The sequence below is a fragment of the Mycteria americana genome, chromosome Z, assembly GCF_035582795.1.
Source record: "Mycteria americana isolate JAX WOST 10 ecotype Jacksonville Zoo and Gardens chromosome Z, USCA_MyAme_1.0, whole genome shotgun sequence".
NCBI classification, from domain to species: domain Eukaryota; kingdom Metazoa; phylum Chordata; class Aves; order Ciconiiformes; family Ciconiidae; genus Mycteria; species Mycteria americana.
The window spans coordinates 47818941-47834757 of record NC_134396.1 but is presented as its reverse complement, the minus strand read 5'-3'; the positions used below and the strand labels follow the sequence as shown (position 1 = coordinate 47834757).

The window sequence follows — 15817 nt, the reverse complement described above, 5'->3', positions numbered from 1 at the left end:
AGGCAGCCCCCGGCAGTAGTTCTCAGAGGGAAAACCTATCACTAATTGATTTCAAGAGTCTGTAAATACTGCAAAGAAGAGCTTCCTGGCTGTTTTCCTATGAATGTTTCACAGTACTGGCCAGGGGAACAAACTGACTTAAACAACGCAAGAAGAGAGGAGCAGCTGATAGTAATGTCAACCTGTAAGAGTTTGATACCCGTGTCTTATGTTAAGGTATCTATCTACATATGCTAAACTAAATGGGTCTGTTCTAGGTTCCTGCAATATAATAACTATATCTGAATGCTCCCTCCTCAAACTCACACACAGAGCTAAAAAGTTACGAGGACTTTCCAAGAATGTGACAACCCCTCTGTTTGAATAGATTTGAGACAAGGCTTTTAAAATGGGCTACAATCTAGAGTCTGTTGACAACAAAGCAACAATAAAGCCCAGCACATGAGCACTTTCACCCCAGGAACCATTTACTAAATACATCTTTATTAATAATGACTGCACGAGTGAACAGAACTTTCTGCAGTGACACAAGATAGGATGTTATTAACTCACAGGGATCTGGTGTGCATGCATAATCCAAGCACAAGTATACCTCCGTGTATTTCTAACACCTTCTAACTTCCATCCCTAGGGAGAAAGTTTCAAGGCTTGTTAAAGCTTTAACACCAGATTCACATTTAGATTGTCGAAAATTGGATCTCCAAATCCCTTGGTAGCCTTGAAAACATCTGCAAGTCCTGAATGGGATTTTCTAAAGCACTCCATGTTGGCAAAACACTGCCCCAGCAAAAGTGGTGAGAGCTTCACCTGTGTGTTTTCTGTCAGGCCTCATTTACACTTTTAAGAGCTGTTTCTAATCATGCAGAAGGATCCCATGTAAATGAATCTAAGGAATGAAATGGAATTAATTGCCTGGGGAACATGAACAAGCCAATACCCAAAGATGTATCTTCCCAGTAGCCAGGCCCCCCCACAGCTCTCAGGAGAAACTCCACTTCTGCACCAACCACAAGTTTCATTTGCCAAAAATTAAGTCTGCAGCTTCCCTCCAACTGAACTGTTTAGGAAGATCACTATTGCCTTATGGAGTAGCATAGCCACCTTTCTCCATGTGATATGCTTCAGGTGATCTTCCACTTCCACTTGTGAACAAGCAGGTGCAGGAGTCATAGTTTCTAAATGCAGAGCATGGGGAAAATCCTTACTTGTTCAGCCTTTTGGTGCATTACAGAGCAGCAGGCAAAATTGCAAATAATACTGGAAAGTGGTTAACACCTTGTAGCTTCCTGATGGCCAAGAGGAGAGATGAAGTGTGCATGCCATAAAGGCTGGTAGCAGGTGGGCAGAGTGGTGAGTTCTGCCACTGTTGAGCTGATCCTGCAGCAAGGTGAGGCCACAGGGTCAAGGATTCGAACATCCCATCTAAAAGGTATTTGTACTTATTCTGATGCACATGCTGAGTGATTGCCAGTTCTGACACATGCACAAAGCGATCTGTAGAAACTTTGTGGTTTTTACTTGGAAATGTAGATAAACTGAGTACTGATTTGTGTTCCTACAATAACTTCTTTTATAAAGTAGCATTTTAACTGACAGATCTGCTTTTTAAGTATAATTATTGTGCCAGAAGTACCATTTCCAATTTTAACTAATAATCTTGGCTTTTATTGTAATATAACCAAGCTACTAGTAAAATACTTTTAACCCAGTTGTGCAACCCCAATTCACTTTAGGACTCAGCTGTGCACCAAGCCCTTCTCTGATCTCAGCCAAATTTGTAACTGTAGAGTTGTATGAAGACAGAAAGCACTAGTCAACACCCGCTGTTACCATCACCTTCCCTCGTTCTTGCTGTTGCTTCCCATCCTGTACAATAGAGACCAAGCTCGAAGGCACCACCATCCCTTGGCATTGTACTTGTTGTATGCTACTGTGGGAGCATTTTCTACAAAGTGCTGTTCAGCCACATCTGCAACGCAGGGGTAAAGATGAGAACTGAACCTGTCACTGACACCACCAGAAATAACCACAGGAAGATCCGATCCAGGACTTGAGCTACAAATTTCCAGTCTTGGACAACCTGGGAAAGAGAGAGGGAGGACAAACAGAAACAATAATGAGCCCAGTACTTTGTTGATACTGCTAAATATATTTCAGCTCAAAAAATCTGTTTTTAAAATTAGAAGTTCGTAGTGTACTGTATCCTAAAACTGACAGAGATCACCTTTACAGCACCCATGGCTGTGAGTCACTCAAAACACCAAAACAATTCCATAGTTTTACACACATGGTAATCAGACTTCTTTCAGCCTGTGCAAAAGCTTTTAGCTAAGTGTGTATGTGAAAGTTTACAGACTGAAGCTTGAAGATGGCTTTATAATGAACTGGGTTTCTTTTCACAGAACTGCATTTCCCTTGCAGTGCCAGGACTTGGCTCTAGCACAGCACTTCAACACAGACGATGCTTCCAGCACAACTGGTCCCATTGGTTTGTGTTTGCTTAAGTGCTCTGTTGGCTCAGACTGTGTGCATTCAGAAGGGGGATTTTGCATTGTGAGTACTAGCACAACCCTGCACACACAAAAGAGCTATTTATAAAAGCAATTCAAGGGACTTTAAAAATCATTTGAGCTTCAAACAGAAGGCTTCAGTCATGCACACTATATGCTCACATACTGCATGTTTGATTTACTGTTCATCTTTCTGCTGAAGTCCTCTCAGCACAGTTTGAACAAAGCCCTGGCTTTTGCTAGGAGGGTGCTAACAGTTCTTCTCTTTCCATATGCTGCTAGGTGCACCTCTGCTGTCCTACCCTCGCATGATATGCATTGTTTATGCACACAGTAATTTGCCATTTTAATAGCCAGGTGGATTGTTGGGAGGAGGAGAAAGATGGTAGTCAGGGACTAATCTGAACTGATGTTAGTGAAAATCTAGAAGACCTCCACTCAAAACAGGGCAGCTACACTGTGTATAGTTGCTGGGAGGCCAAGACTGAGACCTAGAAACTGCTATAGACCCTGCCTATAAGCGTTGTGAAAGATACACTTCCAGAGCATGTGACAGTTCAGAGTCTTTCCAGATTCATGTCTATCCCTGACTTAAGCAGGACTAGGTTATTCAAATAATCCCAAAACAGGAATTCCTCCAGGAGAGGCTGCCATGGCCTCTTGCATCTGTGAAGAGCAGGGACTACCACAGCACAATACAGTTCTCCTTGAAGCAATGCGTTTTCCCAGAAAACATATTATTTATCAAAAGCAGGGGAAGCTCCCAGGACACGTCTCAGATGACAGCAGGAAGAAGAGGCAAAGGGAAATGCATGCAGAAAAGGCAGGAGCTTGGAAGCCATTGCTGTCAAGGAAACTGTGATCCCTCCTTGCCCTCCCTTCACCTACCTGTCTGATGAAATGCTCCTTTTTAACATGCCTGGAAATGTATCGAATGGAGTCAGCTGCCTTTTCCAGAAAGGCAATAACAATTTTCTCTCCGTCTTTTGCTTGCTTGTGTTTCTGCTTCCCCGGGAGCTTTGGTTTCAAGGTGGTTTCCTTTTCTTCAGTCTCTGAGAAGGAGTAACGATCTACATGGCCCTTCATGCAGAGCAGCCGAGGCAACTTCTGGAGGAAGAGTCTTTTAACCCAGGGAGCCATGGGATGGTAAGTTGCTGAGGAGCGGTGGTGGACATTGATAACAAACACAGTCACGATGATAGAAAGGGTCACAAAAATCATGATGAAGAGCAGATACTCACCGATCAGAGGGATGACTTTGGAAGAAGAAGGGATTATTTCCTCAATCACTAAAAGGAAAACAGTGAGGGAGACTAGAACTGATGTAGACAATGAAAGCTTTTCTCCTTCATCTGAAGGCAGGTAAAACACCAGGACAGTTAGGAAAGACAATCCCAGGCAAGGGATTATTAAGAAAAGAGTGTAAAACAGCGGAAGGCGTCTCAACACAAAGGAGTAAGTGACAAAGGGGTAAGAGTACAGCCCATCCTTCCTGTTGCCTTTCATACCTTTGGCGTTTAAGATCTCCCACTCCCCATTATCAAAGAAGTCTTTCCTGTCTACATTTTCATCCACTAAAATCAAGTCAACCATACTGCCGTCATATGTCCACGACCCAAACTTCATGGAGCAGTTCTGCCTGTCGAAGGGGAAGAAGGTCACATCCATCGTGCAGGAGCTCTTATAACTGGCCGGTGGCGTCCAGGTCACCACTCCATTGTACTTCACTATGACTTTGGTCATCAGGGATCCTTCAAAACGTCCATCAGCACTGGGAGTTGGACAGGAAGAAACAGTACCAAGTTCAGGACTATGTTTGCCCCAGTCCTGCCCCCTCCCAGCTCTGCTTTCTACCCATCACCTGGAGCACAAGGGAAGGCAACATTCATACTGCCTAAAGAAGCAGCCTTCTGACAGCACACGCAAGCTTCACGGTGGCTGACATGCCTTGTCCAAGCTCTGCCCTAAGCCTGGAGCAAGGAGCCATGCTACTCACTTTTCAAACAAAACAATGTCGGGAAGCCACAGGGACTCAGAGGGGACACGGATGGCGGTGATCCCACCATATTCCTCTGGATTCCAGGAGAGCTTGTGGTCGATCCATTCCTGTAACAAGCCAGCAGAGCCCTCTGCCCACTCATACACAACAGCCTCGTTCTTCCTCCCACCACCTGCCTCAGAGGGACTGCGTTGCACAGTGCAATGGCCAGAGCTTGGTGTAAGACTGCTCAGCTGCAGAGAAGGTGCCAGGCAGGCACGGCTGGGAGCTGTTAATCACCACAAGCACTGCCCCTCCAGCCACAGGTGGGCCCCAGCAACCTACCCCTTTGCAGGCAACCTCAAGGCAGGCACTCCTGGAGAGCACTTGACTCTCACCTCACCCACCACCCTGCCCAGCCCACCTGAGGGTAGTCCAGAAGGAAGGAGCCACTTCCCTTTGGTATGGCACCTCTTCTTCCCTCTGAGAACCAGCCCACGGTGTTTTCGGCTGGCACTGACCCCACAGAAGAGCCAGGTGGCATGGCTACTACTACCCAAGTGACAGAGACGTGGCCTTTAATTACTTTTCAGTGGAGACCTGGCTTTTTTCAGTGAACAGAATACACTAATTGTCATGGTTTAACCCCAGTCGGCAACTAAGCACCACCCAGCCGCTCGCTCACCCTCCCCCCTCCCAGGGGGATGGGGGAGAGAATCTGAAAAGCACAAGTAAGAAAACTCGTGGGCTGAGATAAGAACAGTTTAACAACTGGGAAAAAAAAATAATAATAACAATATTGTAATGAAAAGGAAAATAACGAGAGAGAGAGAGAGAGGAACAAAACCCAGGGAAAAACAGCAAAAAAAACCCCCAAGTGATGCAATCGCTCACCACCCGCTGACCGACGCCCAGCCAGTCCCCAAGCAGCGATCGCTGCCCCTGGCCAACTCCCCCGTTTGTATACTGAGCATGACGTCACATGGTATGGAATAGCCCTTTGGCCAGTGTGGTGGTTTAGCCCCAGTCAGCAATTAGGCACCACACAGCCGCTCACTCACCCTCCCCCCCCGCGGTGGGATGGGGGAGAGAATTGGAAGAGCAAAAGTAAGAAAACTCGTGGGTTGAGATAAGAACAGTTTAACAGGTAAAGCAAAAGCCGTGCACGCAAGCAAAGCAAAGCAAGGAATTCATTCACTCCTTCCCATGGGCAGGCAGGTGTTCAGCCATCTCCAGGAAAGCAGGGCTCCGTCACGTGTAATCGTTACTTGGGAAGACAAACGCCATCACTCCAAATGTCCCCCCCTTCCTTCTTCTTCCCCAGCTTTACATACTGAGCATGATGTCATATGGTATGGAATAGCCCTTTGGCCAGTTTGGATCAACTATCCTGGCTGTGCCCCCTCCCAGCTTCTTGTGCACCTGGCAGAGCATGGGAAGCTGAAAAGTTCTTGACTAGTGTAAACATTACATAGCAACAACTAAATCATCAGTGTGCTATCAACATTATTCTCATACTAAATCCAAACCACAGCACTATATTAGCTACTAGGAAGGAAATTAGTCCTATCCCAGCTGAAACCAGGACACTAATATCTGTCCACTCTCCTTGCAAACCAAATCATTGGTCTTTTATCAGAAAGAGCTGCATACTATTGCAGGAAAAATAATGCGATGCTATTGTAAAGCATTTGGTTACAGTCCTGAAGAGATAACACTAAAAAAGCAAAAGCAGGGGGAGTCCTGTCCATTTTCATCATGCTGAACTCCAGAATAATTTTTCTCTCCTCTTTTTGTTTTTCAGATGGGGAGATCCTAGCAAAGTGGCTCTAGCAACCTGGAGATTTCCACAGAGATGCAGTGGAAAAGTAGCTCTCTGATCCCTGTTCATTATTGATGGGGGCTTTCACTTGCCCACAGGAATAGCAGCAAGAGGAAGCAACAGCTGTAGACTGAGGTCAATACCAAGAAGTGCAGGATGAAGCACTTTCCATTAAGCTCCAGCACTAAGAGCTCCCCAGGGATGTGGGGGCCTCAACCTTCTCTGGGCAATTTACTCCATGACTTAAGAACAAACCAAAAAGCAATATTCTCTGCTTCTTCTCCCACCATAGTGTTTCCCTCTTACTTCTTCGATTCCACATGCTTTTCACAGCTATACCTACAGACACTTGGTTTTGCAGTCCTTTACAGTGTGACAGCAACCCAGAGCCTCAGCAGAGACCTAAACACAGACAGTGAGAACAAGCGTCTTCCTCCTCCAGGTACAGGGAAGGGATGGGGCCCAAGGTCATGGGAAGGTGGCTCGTCGACCCCTCCTAAAATCTGGCCTAAGGCACAAGCAAAGGAGGCAGTTGCCCAGGGTGGTACTATGGCAGGATTAATAGCCCCACTACCTGCACCAGAAGGGATATGGACCCACCCTCTGAACTGCCCAAATGGCTGGCGTCAGCTATCAGGCACAGCCCTCCACCCCTGGCTCCTCCTGCTGCTGAAGGAGGGGTGGGAGCTGTTCAGACATGGAAAGAGAAGAGGGGTCATTGCTGCTCTTAGCCTCAGAAGCAGGGGCAGAGCATACCACTTTTAGCCTGAACTTTCCTCTGTGGATGGGTATCTCCCAGATGTTTCCAGCAGCCTGGGCTGTTAGGTGGGCACAGACTCACATGTATCCTGGACACCTCCTGTAATAGGTGCAAGGGGGCTTAGGCTGGAAACATTCCTGTTATGCAAGAGAATAGCCAGGGCTGACAGCAGCAGCCAACGCAGTCAGCCCATAGCCTGCACTAACACAACAGAAGCAAACACCCTGTGAGCCACCTGGAGATATAATCATCCCTCTGGAGTTGAATTGGAGCAGCCCCTTGGCCTGGGTTATTTGCTGCATCTGCAATACTCCTCCCTCCCCCCTGCCCTGCATTGATTCCTCTCCCAGCTAAAGTGCTCTTTCATGTCTGCAAGGCAGACGGTTGCGTGTCTTCTTACTAGAGCAGAAAATAGATTGTGTGCAGACTTTGAAGATGAGCAGTTTAAAATGGGAATCTCCCTATGGGCTATGCTGACACAAACTGTAACAGCAGATGCGAAGGGTCCTTCCCTCTCTTCTCCCTTTCTTCCAAACTGCTCCAGACCCTCCCATCACTCTCCCCTTCCTCCCGTTCTGCCAAATTCCTGTCTCTGGGCTGTCATTCAAGTGCTTAACCCACAGCAAGTGGACCAAGAAACACTGGACCCAGATTCTTGACCCTTGCTAGTAGGCTCCATAGTTTGCCCAAACCCAGATACTTTCTGAGCAACCACTAAAAGCTCCCTTGCACCGTGTGTGTCTGCTTGTATGCACATCATCAGTTTGCACCATCTTGAGCACCTGGATGTGTCAGGTAAAAAAAAAAAAGAAAACCCTTGGATTTAAGCTTTGCTCACCAAAGAAAAGCCAGACTCTTGCAGAGAAATTATGACGGTGATTCCCCCTCAACCTCACACACCCAGGGTGAGGACCAGACTTCCCTGACCTCCCCAGCTGCTGCAGAAGGGCAGGGTCTGTGTCATTAGAGAGTTCTGTTTTGTTTTAGTGTTTTTCACTTTTCCCTACCCAAAAGAAAAAATTCTTTTAATCCTGCTTAGTTTTATGGACCTTTTCCTAGCTGTTGTGCTTATGCACTCTAATAATCCCCTAAGCACTGGATTGCACATGGGACCAGTTCACACTAAGCCTACAGGAATTCATGACTCCCAAAGCAGGACACCTGGGTCAAGCCACAGGTATTTAGTGCTCAGCCTGACCTCCTGGGGACATCTGCATGTGTGAAAATCAGAGCCTGTGTCTCACTTATTTTCTGCTCCCTTTGCGTTTCATTTGGGCCTTGATGTTCTCAGCCCTTCAGATGGAGAAGGGGTATTAGAAACGGTAACAACTCGTGAGAGCCCAGCTCAGCAATTCTGGAAATCACAGTGCTGAGTTACCCTAGGGAGCTGCCCTGGCTTAAATCTGAGCACAGTCTCCAAGGGCCTCCAGAGAAATCAGCATGTCTACAGTGCAGACTCCTGCGTAGGTCCTTCTTTTAGCCACAGCATGAGGCAGAAGGATCAGATAAAGTGGCTTCCCCCTCATCCTCACCCTCCCCCACACCCAAGAGGCAATGCGTGGATGGTGGCATGTCCCAGCATGTTTGGAATAACCTGCAGCAGAACGTGATTTCCCACAGCAAGAGTGGTGACACAGGCTCCAGGCTATGACTCTGGGAAGTCAATGCTGCAGTACAAACAGGATGCTCAGCATGGATGCGCTAACCCAAAATATCCCCACACAGGTTCATGCAGCAATGGAAAAAGAATTGGTAGGTGTCTGTCTGCATTAGCATCTCAGGCCTAATACCCTTGGGCAGCCTGGACCTGCTAATGTGAGTCAGTACTTCAGGTCCCTCTTTTCTGCAGTCACTGTAAGCTGGGTGAAGATGTCACCCAGCCAGAGGGATGAAGGCTGCCCCAGGGCATAGGAGACTTTGCTGTGCTGGATGGAGCAAGCAGCCAAGTCTTCCTGAAGAAGAAGGAGATGGTCAGACCCAGGAATATTCTGCCAAAGGTTGCAAAAGGCTGTAAAATCTTGCTGGGGACACTTGCAGGAAGAGAGAGAATGAGTAGGGTGAAGTGGGTTGATTTCACACGTGCAGACTGCAGGGCTTGGACCTGCAGCAGGAGGTGGGTGCTGCAGCCTGCAAGGAGAGAGGGTGGGAATGGGAAGAGGGCAGACAGGGGGCAAGGGGTTACCTTTGTAGGAGGGCTCTGCTGTCTGCCCAAGTGGCTACTCAAACAGAGTAAGGAAGCCAAGATCTGGTCCTGTGCACATAAGGGGCTCTGCAATTGCAGCTGAAGGTGGGGAAAATGTAACACCGCAGCTCTTTCAGGGAAGGCTCTCAGCAATTGGATTCGGATCAGCAGCAAATTTCCCCAGCAAAAGGGGAAATTCCTGTCCTCCCTGCAGTGGGGGGAAGTCTGAGCTTCTCCTTCTGAAAGGGAGACACCATCACTGCATATAGTGTCCGTACAGCCTTTAGGGGTCCTGCTCCACCCCGAAGCTCACACTCACTGCAGCACTACAGGTACCAGATTGAGAACAAAAACTGAGCTGCATTTCTCCTCCACCAGCCCAGCGACCCCTGGGAACCACTTCCCATGGCATCATTTCAAGTATGGCTTGGGTTTATGTCCTTTGCCTAGGACCAGCTGACATGTTTATAGATACTCACGTGGCTGAGACAAATAATTGTCACAAGGTCAATAAACTGGTGCAATGCAATCTAAACCAAATGCAGTGTTCCTCAGGAGTGGAGAAGAAAGGAGACCTAACAGTTCAGCTTGCACCTTTACCCCATTTGTATAAATTATCATCACTTCCAGAAGGAATTGTGTTAGAGAGATCTGATTAATTTGCCACAGATTTTAATTTTTTTGGGGGTAACATGCTGGCCTCTTCTTTCTCTTTACTTACGCTGAAGAAGAAATCTATCCGAGGCACTGCTCTTAGCTCGGGCAAGAGAGACAGTACTGGCGTGACCTCTAAGTCTGAGACAGGATAGTCCCTCAGGGCACACACAGCATCCCAGGGACAGCCTTTGCAGTATCAGGAGATGTTGCTTCCCCGAAATACAGCTGGCTTAAGTGCATAGCCGGGGTGCAGGACAGGAGAAGAGGGTACCCTATTTCCTAAAGGCCCACCTGCCTGCCTTTCTGCCCCTTTATGCATTTGCTGAAGGGAGAGGAGTAAAGTAAAAACTTCAGGCAAAGTAACACGGTGCTGCTTTTGTCTGGCCACTCGACGCCACGGAATGGGATGTCTGGTGCAGTGGGCAGCAGGCTGGGATGGCCACTCAGCTCAGCAGCCCCGCACTGTAAGGGGAGGTCTGATTTGGTCTAATTTACCTGCTTCAGCCACACGTTGGTTGTCATCAGCTGATTCTTCTCATCCTAGGGTGACACAAGGTAGAGAGGATTGTAATACCAAAACAGGCAGCAGAAACAGACGCTATCCTGCTGAGTCCAACCCTGTGCTGAGCAGAGGAGATTCCTATGGTCCTGTTTCCCCATGGGCCTGGGCTCTTCAGTCAGTGTTGGGGGAAGCAAACTGACTTTCTAGGTGCTGTCCCTGCTCTCGCTGGGAGCTCCTGAGGCTGGAAAACTGAGGTCTGCCATTTCACAGCAGCCTGAAGGACTCAGATGCCAAAGAGCAGGGAGGCAGCAGGGCTCAGCCAGCAAGTGGGGCCAGAACACACATGGTTGTGGGCTCACAGGATGGGTCATCTCCCCACACTGCTCAGCCTGGAGTGAGTTTGGGAAGATACAAGCTGAAACATTGTCCTGAATATGTAAATAAAGCACAAAATTGGAGTCTGCCTTCCATGGCATAAGGGGACGCTGCCAGAGGCCGGGGGATGCAAGGAGCACACTGTTGTGTGGGTACCTCTGGGGCCTGTGCAAATTCCACCATGCATTGCAGTGATGGAGGGGAAAGGGAAAGGAAACTTTCCATGTGGGCAAAAACATGGGGTTGTCTGTTTTGCCTCTAGTGTCTTATCTGAGTGGCCAGCTGGGTCAAGATACAAGCTGCCTTTGGCCTGGATACAAGCTCGCTTAGAGTGAACAATGTCCAGCCAGCTCTACCCTTCCTCACCCCTGTCCTGTAGCTGCCTTGTCATTAAATTGCAAACTTAATAGGCACCGGGGACTGTCTAGCATGGACTGCTTGATTAACACCTGATGCAAGGAGGCCTTATTCCCTGAGAATAGCGGGGAAAAAGGACCTTCAGGTTTGCTGCAAAACAAACGAGTCTTATGACCTGTGCTGCGCATGGGGCAGGAGGTCATGCCACCAGCACCGCATCACACCCAGCGTTTCGTTGCCTGACCGTAACTTTGCATTTCACGTGTCAGAAGGCAAAAGCCAATGGCATCACCATCCTCCCAGGTGGATGCACGACTGTCTATAAAAGAAGGGATGTTTTACCAAGCCCAGCGCAACACTTACCACATCCACAAGCTGTGATATCTTTAAGCCAAAAAGGACTTTGATGGTGTCGTTGGAGTTTTCCACAGGGCGGACCCATTTCTGATAGCCTTGAAATAAGTGCTTAAGGAGCGCGTCCTCATTTTCAGCGATTGAACTGAAGGCAGCCACCTCTGGAAGAGAGCAACAGAGAGTGGGGGCATGCCAGAGAGCAGACGTGGAGAGTGGCACGACCTGAAGAAGTGAGGCAGAGCGATGATGTGAGACAAAATCGCCTCTGGGCAGCTCTTGTCAGTACAATCTGTAGGAATTCAGATGCACAGACTCTCAGCAGAGCCAGGGCGAGGGGAGGGGAAGGCAAGACAGCCCAAGCACAACTCACACACCAAAAAGTCATCAGACCACAGAAGGGATGACTTTGTACTAGGTTTCTGTTTTCTGTGGCCTTTTTGTCTTGAGTCAACGTACTTGCCCAGTCTTTCTTATTATTCTTTAGAAGATCCGCAGGCTCAGGGCATCAGGTCCTCTCACTCTTGAGTAGTAAATATCCAGCCTGATAAATGCCACCCTGAGAAAGAGTTCTGGTTTTTCAGATACCTATGGTGTACCACAGAGAGCTGGGGCCACAGGGGAAACCTGGTCACTGTGGGGCAATCCCTGGCTGGCTGGCTTGCAACTAGAAACTGTGAGCATGTCAGGGCCCAGGGATTTCACTTGCACTCGGTCGGTTTCTGTGGCCTCTCTGAGACGGAGGCTGCCCTGCACAAGGACCGGGGTGGTGGGATTTCCTTGCTGGAAGCTACAGGGCCTGTAAGCCAGATCTGAGGGAGCCTCATGCAGCGCTTGGAAATGAATCGTCCTTCTGGGTTTAACCACGGGATAGCAGCTAATTGTTGAGAATGCTGAATTCTCCCAGTCGGGGGGTGGGTTGGGTGGGCAACAGCATTGGCAGAGCAAAAAGCAAAAGGAGCTCCTCTGGCAGCAGGAGGAGCTGGATGATGCAGCCAGGGCCAGGTCTGCCCGCAGCCAAGCGTGGAGCCATCATGGTCTGTACCTGCAAGGCTTGGGACTCTGCCGGTCCCTGCCACCAGGCTCCCCCTTCCCCTTGCTACCATGAAAAGGGAAGGGCCCTTCAGACCCTCCATCCTTTCCCAAATGCCAGCCCCACTCTCCGTGATGCTGAGATCCTGGCACGACCTCCACCACTTCCCTTGTGCGCACACACAGCACCCAAGGACAAGAAGGATTTCACCTCCCTTCAAAGGCACCACAGAGGAAAAAGGACCTCGTGCCGATCGGCACTGTGCTGCGGGGCCACAGCCAATATTCCTGTGCCAGCAGTCAAAGGGAACGTCACAGGGCGCTGCCCGGGTCCCTCCTGGTCCCCTCACCGCCCCTGCACGCCCAGCCCCAGTGCGAGCAGGACACCTGTGCCTGGATTGCCAGCCATTAGGTGCAGGAGGGTCTGCAGGCGGAGGGTCGCGGCCAAGGGACGGTGCGAGGACCGGGCAATGGGAGAGCCCTGGCAGAGCAGCCCAGCTGAGGGGCTCACACACGCTGTGCAGCAAACATCAGAGGTGAGGCAGCCCCCAGCAGGGCCCCTGTGCCATGGGGAGAGAGGAAAGGGCATCCGAGCCCAGCAGCCCCTCCAGAGAGACAACCAGAGGCAGAGAGTAATTCTCTGCCACATGCATGGAGGAAAGGCCGTGACCGCAGACCACTGCCCGTGTCCGTGTCCTCTTCCCCCAGCAGCTGCTGCCCACCTCCTGGGCAAGACAGGCCGTGCAGCCTCCTCTCCCTTGGCGGGGTCTGTGTGAGGCCATGGGCAGGGGAGTCCTGGCCGGAAGCGGCACAGCTGAAGGACTGCCTGAAGCAAAAACCTACCCACACATCAGAGCTTCCCGTTGGACAAAATCGTTCCCTAATGCAGTCTGGATTCTCTCAGGACAGCACAAGGTTCAAGCAGCACTGTCATCCCCCACTTCCAGCCACAGCAAATGCCCGTTCCTTTTTGAGAAGCTGTAAACTCTGAAGCCTAATGATTGCCACTCACAGGGTAACAATTACTTTACTGCCAGATGTTCTAGCACAGGCTGTGCTTGTCCTCTGTTGTTGGACATGCAGTTGTGGCGGGGTTACCAAACCCTGGGGAGGTGGAGGTCAGCTAGTCAGAGGGAGCTTTCACACACCTTTCCACCTGCTCTGCACCACAGCCAGGGATGGGCTCATGCAGCTGTCGATTTATAGCAGCATTTATAGCAGTTTATAGCAGCATCTGCGGCCACCCTGTGTCTTGCTGCTTTGTCACAAGCCTTTGAGGTCTGCTGTTACCAACTGGGAAACCACAAATGCCCCTTCTGCTTGCTCCAGGGTTTATTCTCACACCAGGGCTAGCCCTAGCTCCACCACAGCAAATGGGGGACAGAGTCTGGGGTCTGTCCTAGGAAACTGGATTGCCTGCCCAAACATGCCAGACAAGCATTGCATCCACAACCAAAGGAAGAGAAAGAAAGCCTTTCTCCCCCCTCCCTACCCGCAACTTCAGTGGTCCAGTCCCCTGACACATAAGAGTCTCTGCAGAGACCCCGGCTCCCAGCCCTTTCGCTTTCCCTGTAGGAGGTTGATAGGGGTGCGTGGTTGTTAAACACAGGAAATTTAGTGGGAAAGCCATTGAATAGAAAAACTCCACAACCCCAAAACACGCAGGATCAAAACCAGCTTTGTCTTAATGCTGGAAATACATTACTCTGGGTTTCACAGAATCATAGAATCACAGAATGCTTTGCATTGGAAGGGACCTTTACAGGTCATCTAGTCCACCCCCCCGCAAGAGCAGGGACATCTTTAACTAGGTCAGGTTGCTCAGAGCCCCATCCAACCTGTTTATTTGAGTATAACTCCTTGCACACACAGAGGCAACCACACACCCCACAGGCACAGTGTCTGTGGCTGCGTATGAACTCCCTCATAAAAAAATGGTGCCGTTTCACAGCCCGTACCTCACATGAAGTCCAAGGGCCCTAATGCTCCATAACATCAGGGTATAGCAGAGAGGTGGTAAAGCTGGTTTTGGGGCTGTATGTGTTGATCCTCAGCTGCTGGGGAAGCCACAGGAAAGAGTGAAGAAGACTTGCAAAGTCTCACAAAGAAGAAAGCCAGAAGGAACAAGATTCGTGCCCTTATAAGACAGCCTCAGTACTTGCAGGAGACAGTTTAAAAGCAGAATTTTTGAATGAGAGGGAAGACATATGAAGCAGGAAAAAATAGCCTAACAGCTCCTTTGAACAAGCCCCATCTGATGATTAAGTTAGATAAAGCCATGGAGAAAACACTGAACAAAGTGGCACTGCCTTTGAAAAAACAGAGAAGCGGCCATAGGACAGATGCATCCCTGAATTTACCGTACGGTGCACAGAGAAGGCAAAATCTGGGGAGCTCCCTGGCAGGTTACCGCGTGTACAAGTCACCGAGCACTGTTTGCCATCTCCCCTCTCCCCCACGTTCCTGTTTCTCTCTGTGGTCCGTGCCAGGAGCAGTTCCCCACAGGCACAGGAGCAGGAGTGCTGGGGCAGGGAGTCTGCTAAACAAATGTGCAAAACATCCCGAGAAATGCAGACAGGGTACACTTCGCCTTTCATCAGTTCGCTAGAGGCATTTCAGTTTTCCTCCTGGTGATGGAGATTCTCCTGTAACTCTCTTCAGCAGTGAGAGTCGAGCTTAGGATTTTTTTGTTAACTTCTACCCAGCGACCACCTCCCACCCCAGTTATTAAAACCTTATTGCCAAACTGGCTGTGGTTGCAATACAAAGGCAGCAGCTGATACAACCCTCTTTTGCTAGTCAGACAGTGTTAAGAAGAGGACGAAGGGAAGCTAGCGTCCTACCTTGTCCCAGTAAGCAGCAGCTAACTGGCCAGCAGAAAAAAAAATCTTTAACAACTGCAGCTCGGCTTGGAAGAAGAAGAAATCGCACTTACCCGAGTGGCTCAGACACAGCGCAAAGAGCACTAGGCAAAGCATGGGCACCACCATGGCTTTTCCTTTAAATCTGATCTTTTGTTTTCATAAGCAAATCGGTCTCATCCTACTAGGGGACTAAAACAATCTAGTTAAAAATCAAGGCAGACAATTGAGTCTGCAAGGCAAGACAGCACCTTTCGAGCCTTATCTTGCCTCATTATGACGGCCCGTAAATCACACTTCATTGATTTTCAGTCAGCTGTCACATCCTGTAAGCCTAAAACAGGGCTCTGGGTCCTAAACTCTGACTGATTTGTTTGTGGCGGTATTTGGGTGGCGCTAGCCACTGCGGTCTAGCAGTAGAAGTGAGGCA

At 49.2% G+C, this 15817-nt stretch overlaps 1 protein-coding gene across 1 annotated transcript; it reads right to left on the bottom strand.

Moving 5' to 3' along the window:
• Positions 1–1945: 1945 nt before the first annotated feature.
• Positions 1946–15504, bottom strand: CHRNB3 (cholinergic receptor nicotinic beta 3 subunit). The gene is made up of 6 exons (XM_075526583.1): positions 15462–15504; positions 11507–11658; positions 10405–10449; positions 4507–4616; positions 3399–4281; positions 1946–2080 (listed from the first exon to the last, which is right to left on the bottom strand). The coding sequence occupies exons 1-6, from the start codon at positions 15502–15504 to the stop codon at positions 1946–1948; spliced, it is 1368 nt and encodes a 455-aa protein (XP_075382698.1).
• Positions 15505–15817: the final 313 nt, after the last annotated feature.

Excerpts from the sequence above, each read along its gene's own strand:
- CHRNB3 (XM_075526583.1), bottom strand. The coding sequence starts at position 15,504 with ATGCTTTGCCTAGTGCTCTTTGCGCTGTGTCTGAGCCACTCGG. Across the intron at positions 4,617-10,404 it reads CCAACGTGTGGCTGAAGCAG|GAATGGATCGACCACAAGCT; the intron begins GTAAATTAGACC and ends GGCTTGTTACAG. Across the intron at positions 4,282-4,506 it reads GACATTGTTTTGTTTGAAAA|TGCTGATGGACGTTTTGAAG; the intron begins GTGAGTAGCATG and ends TCCAACTCCCAG.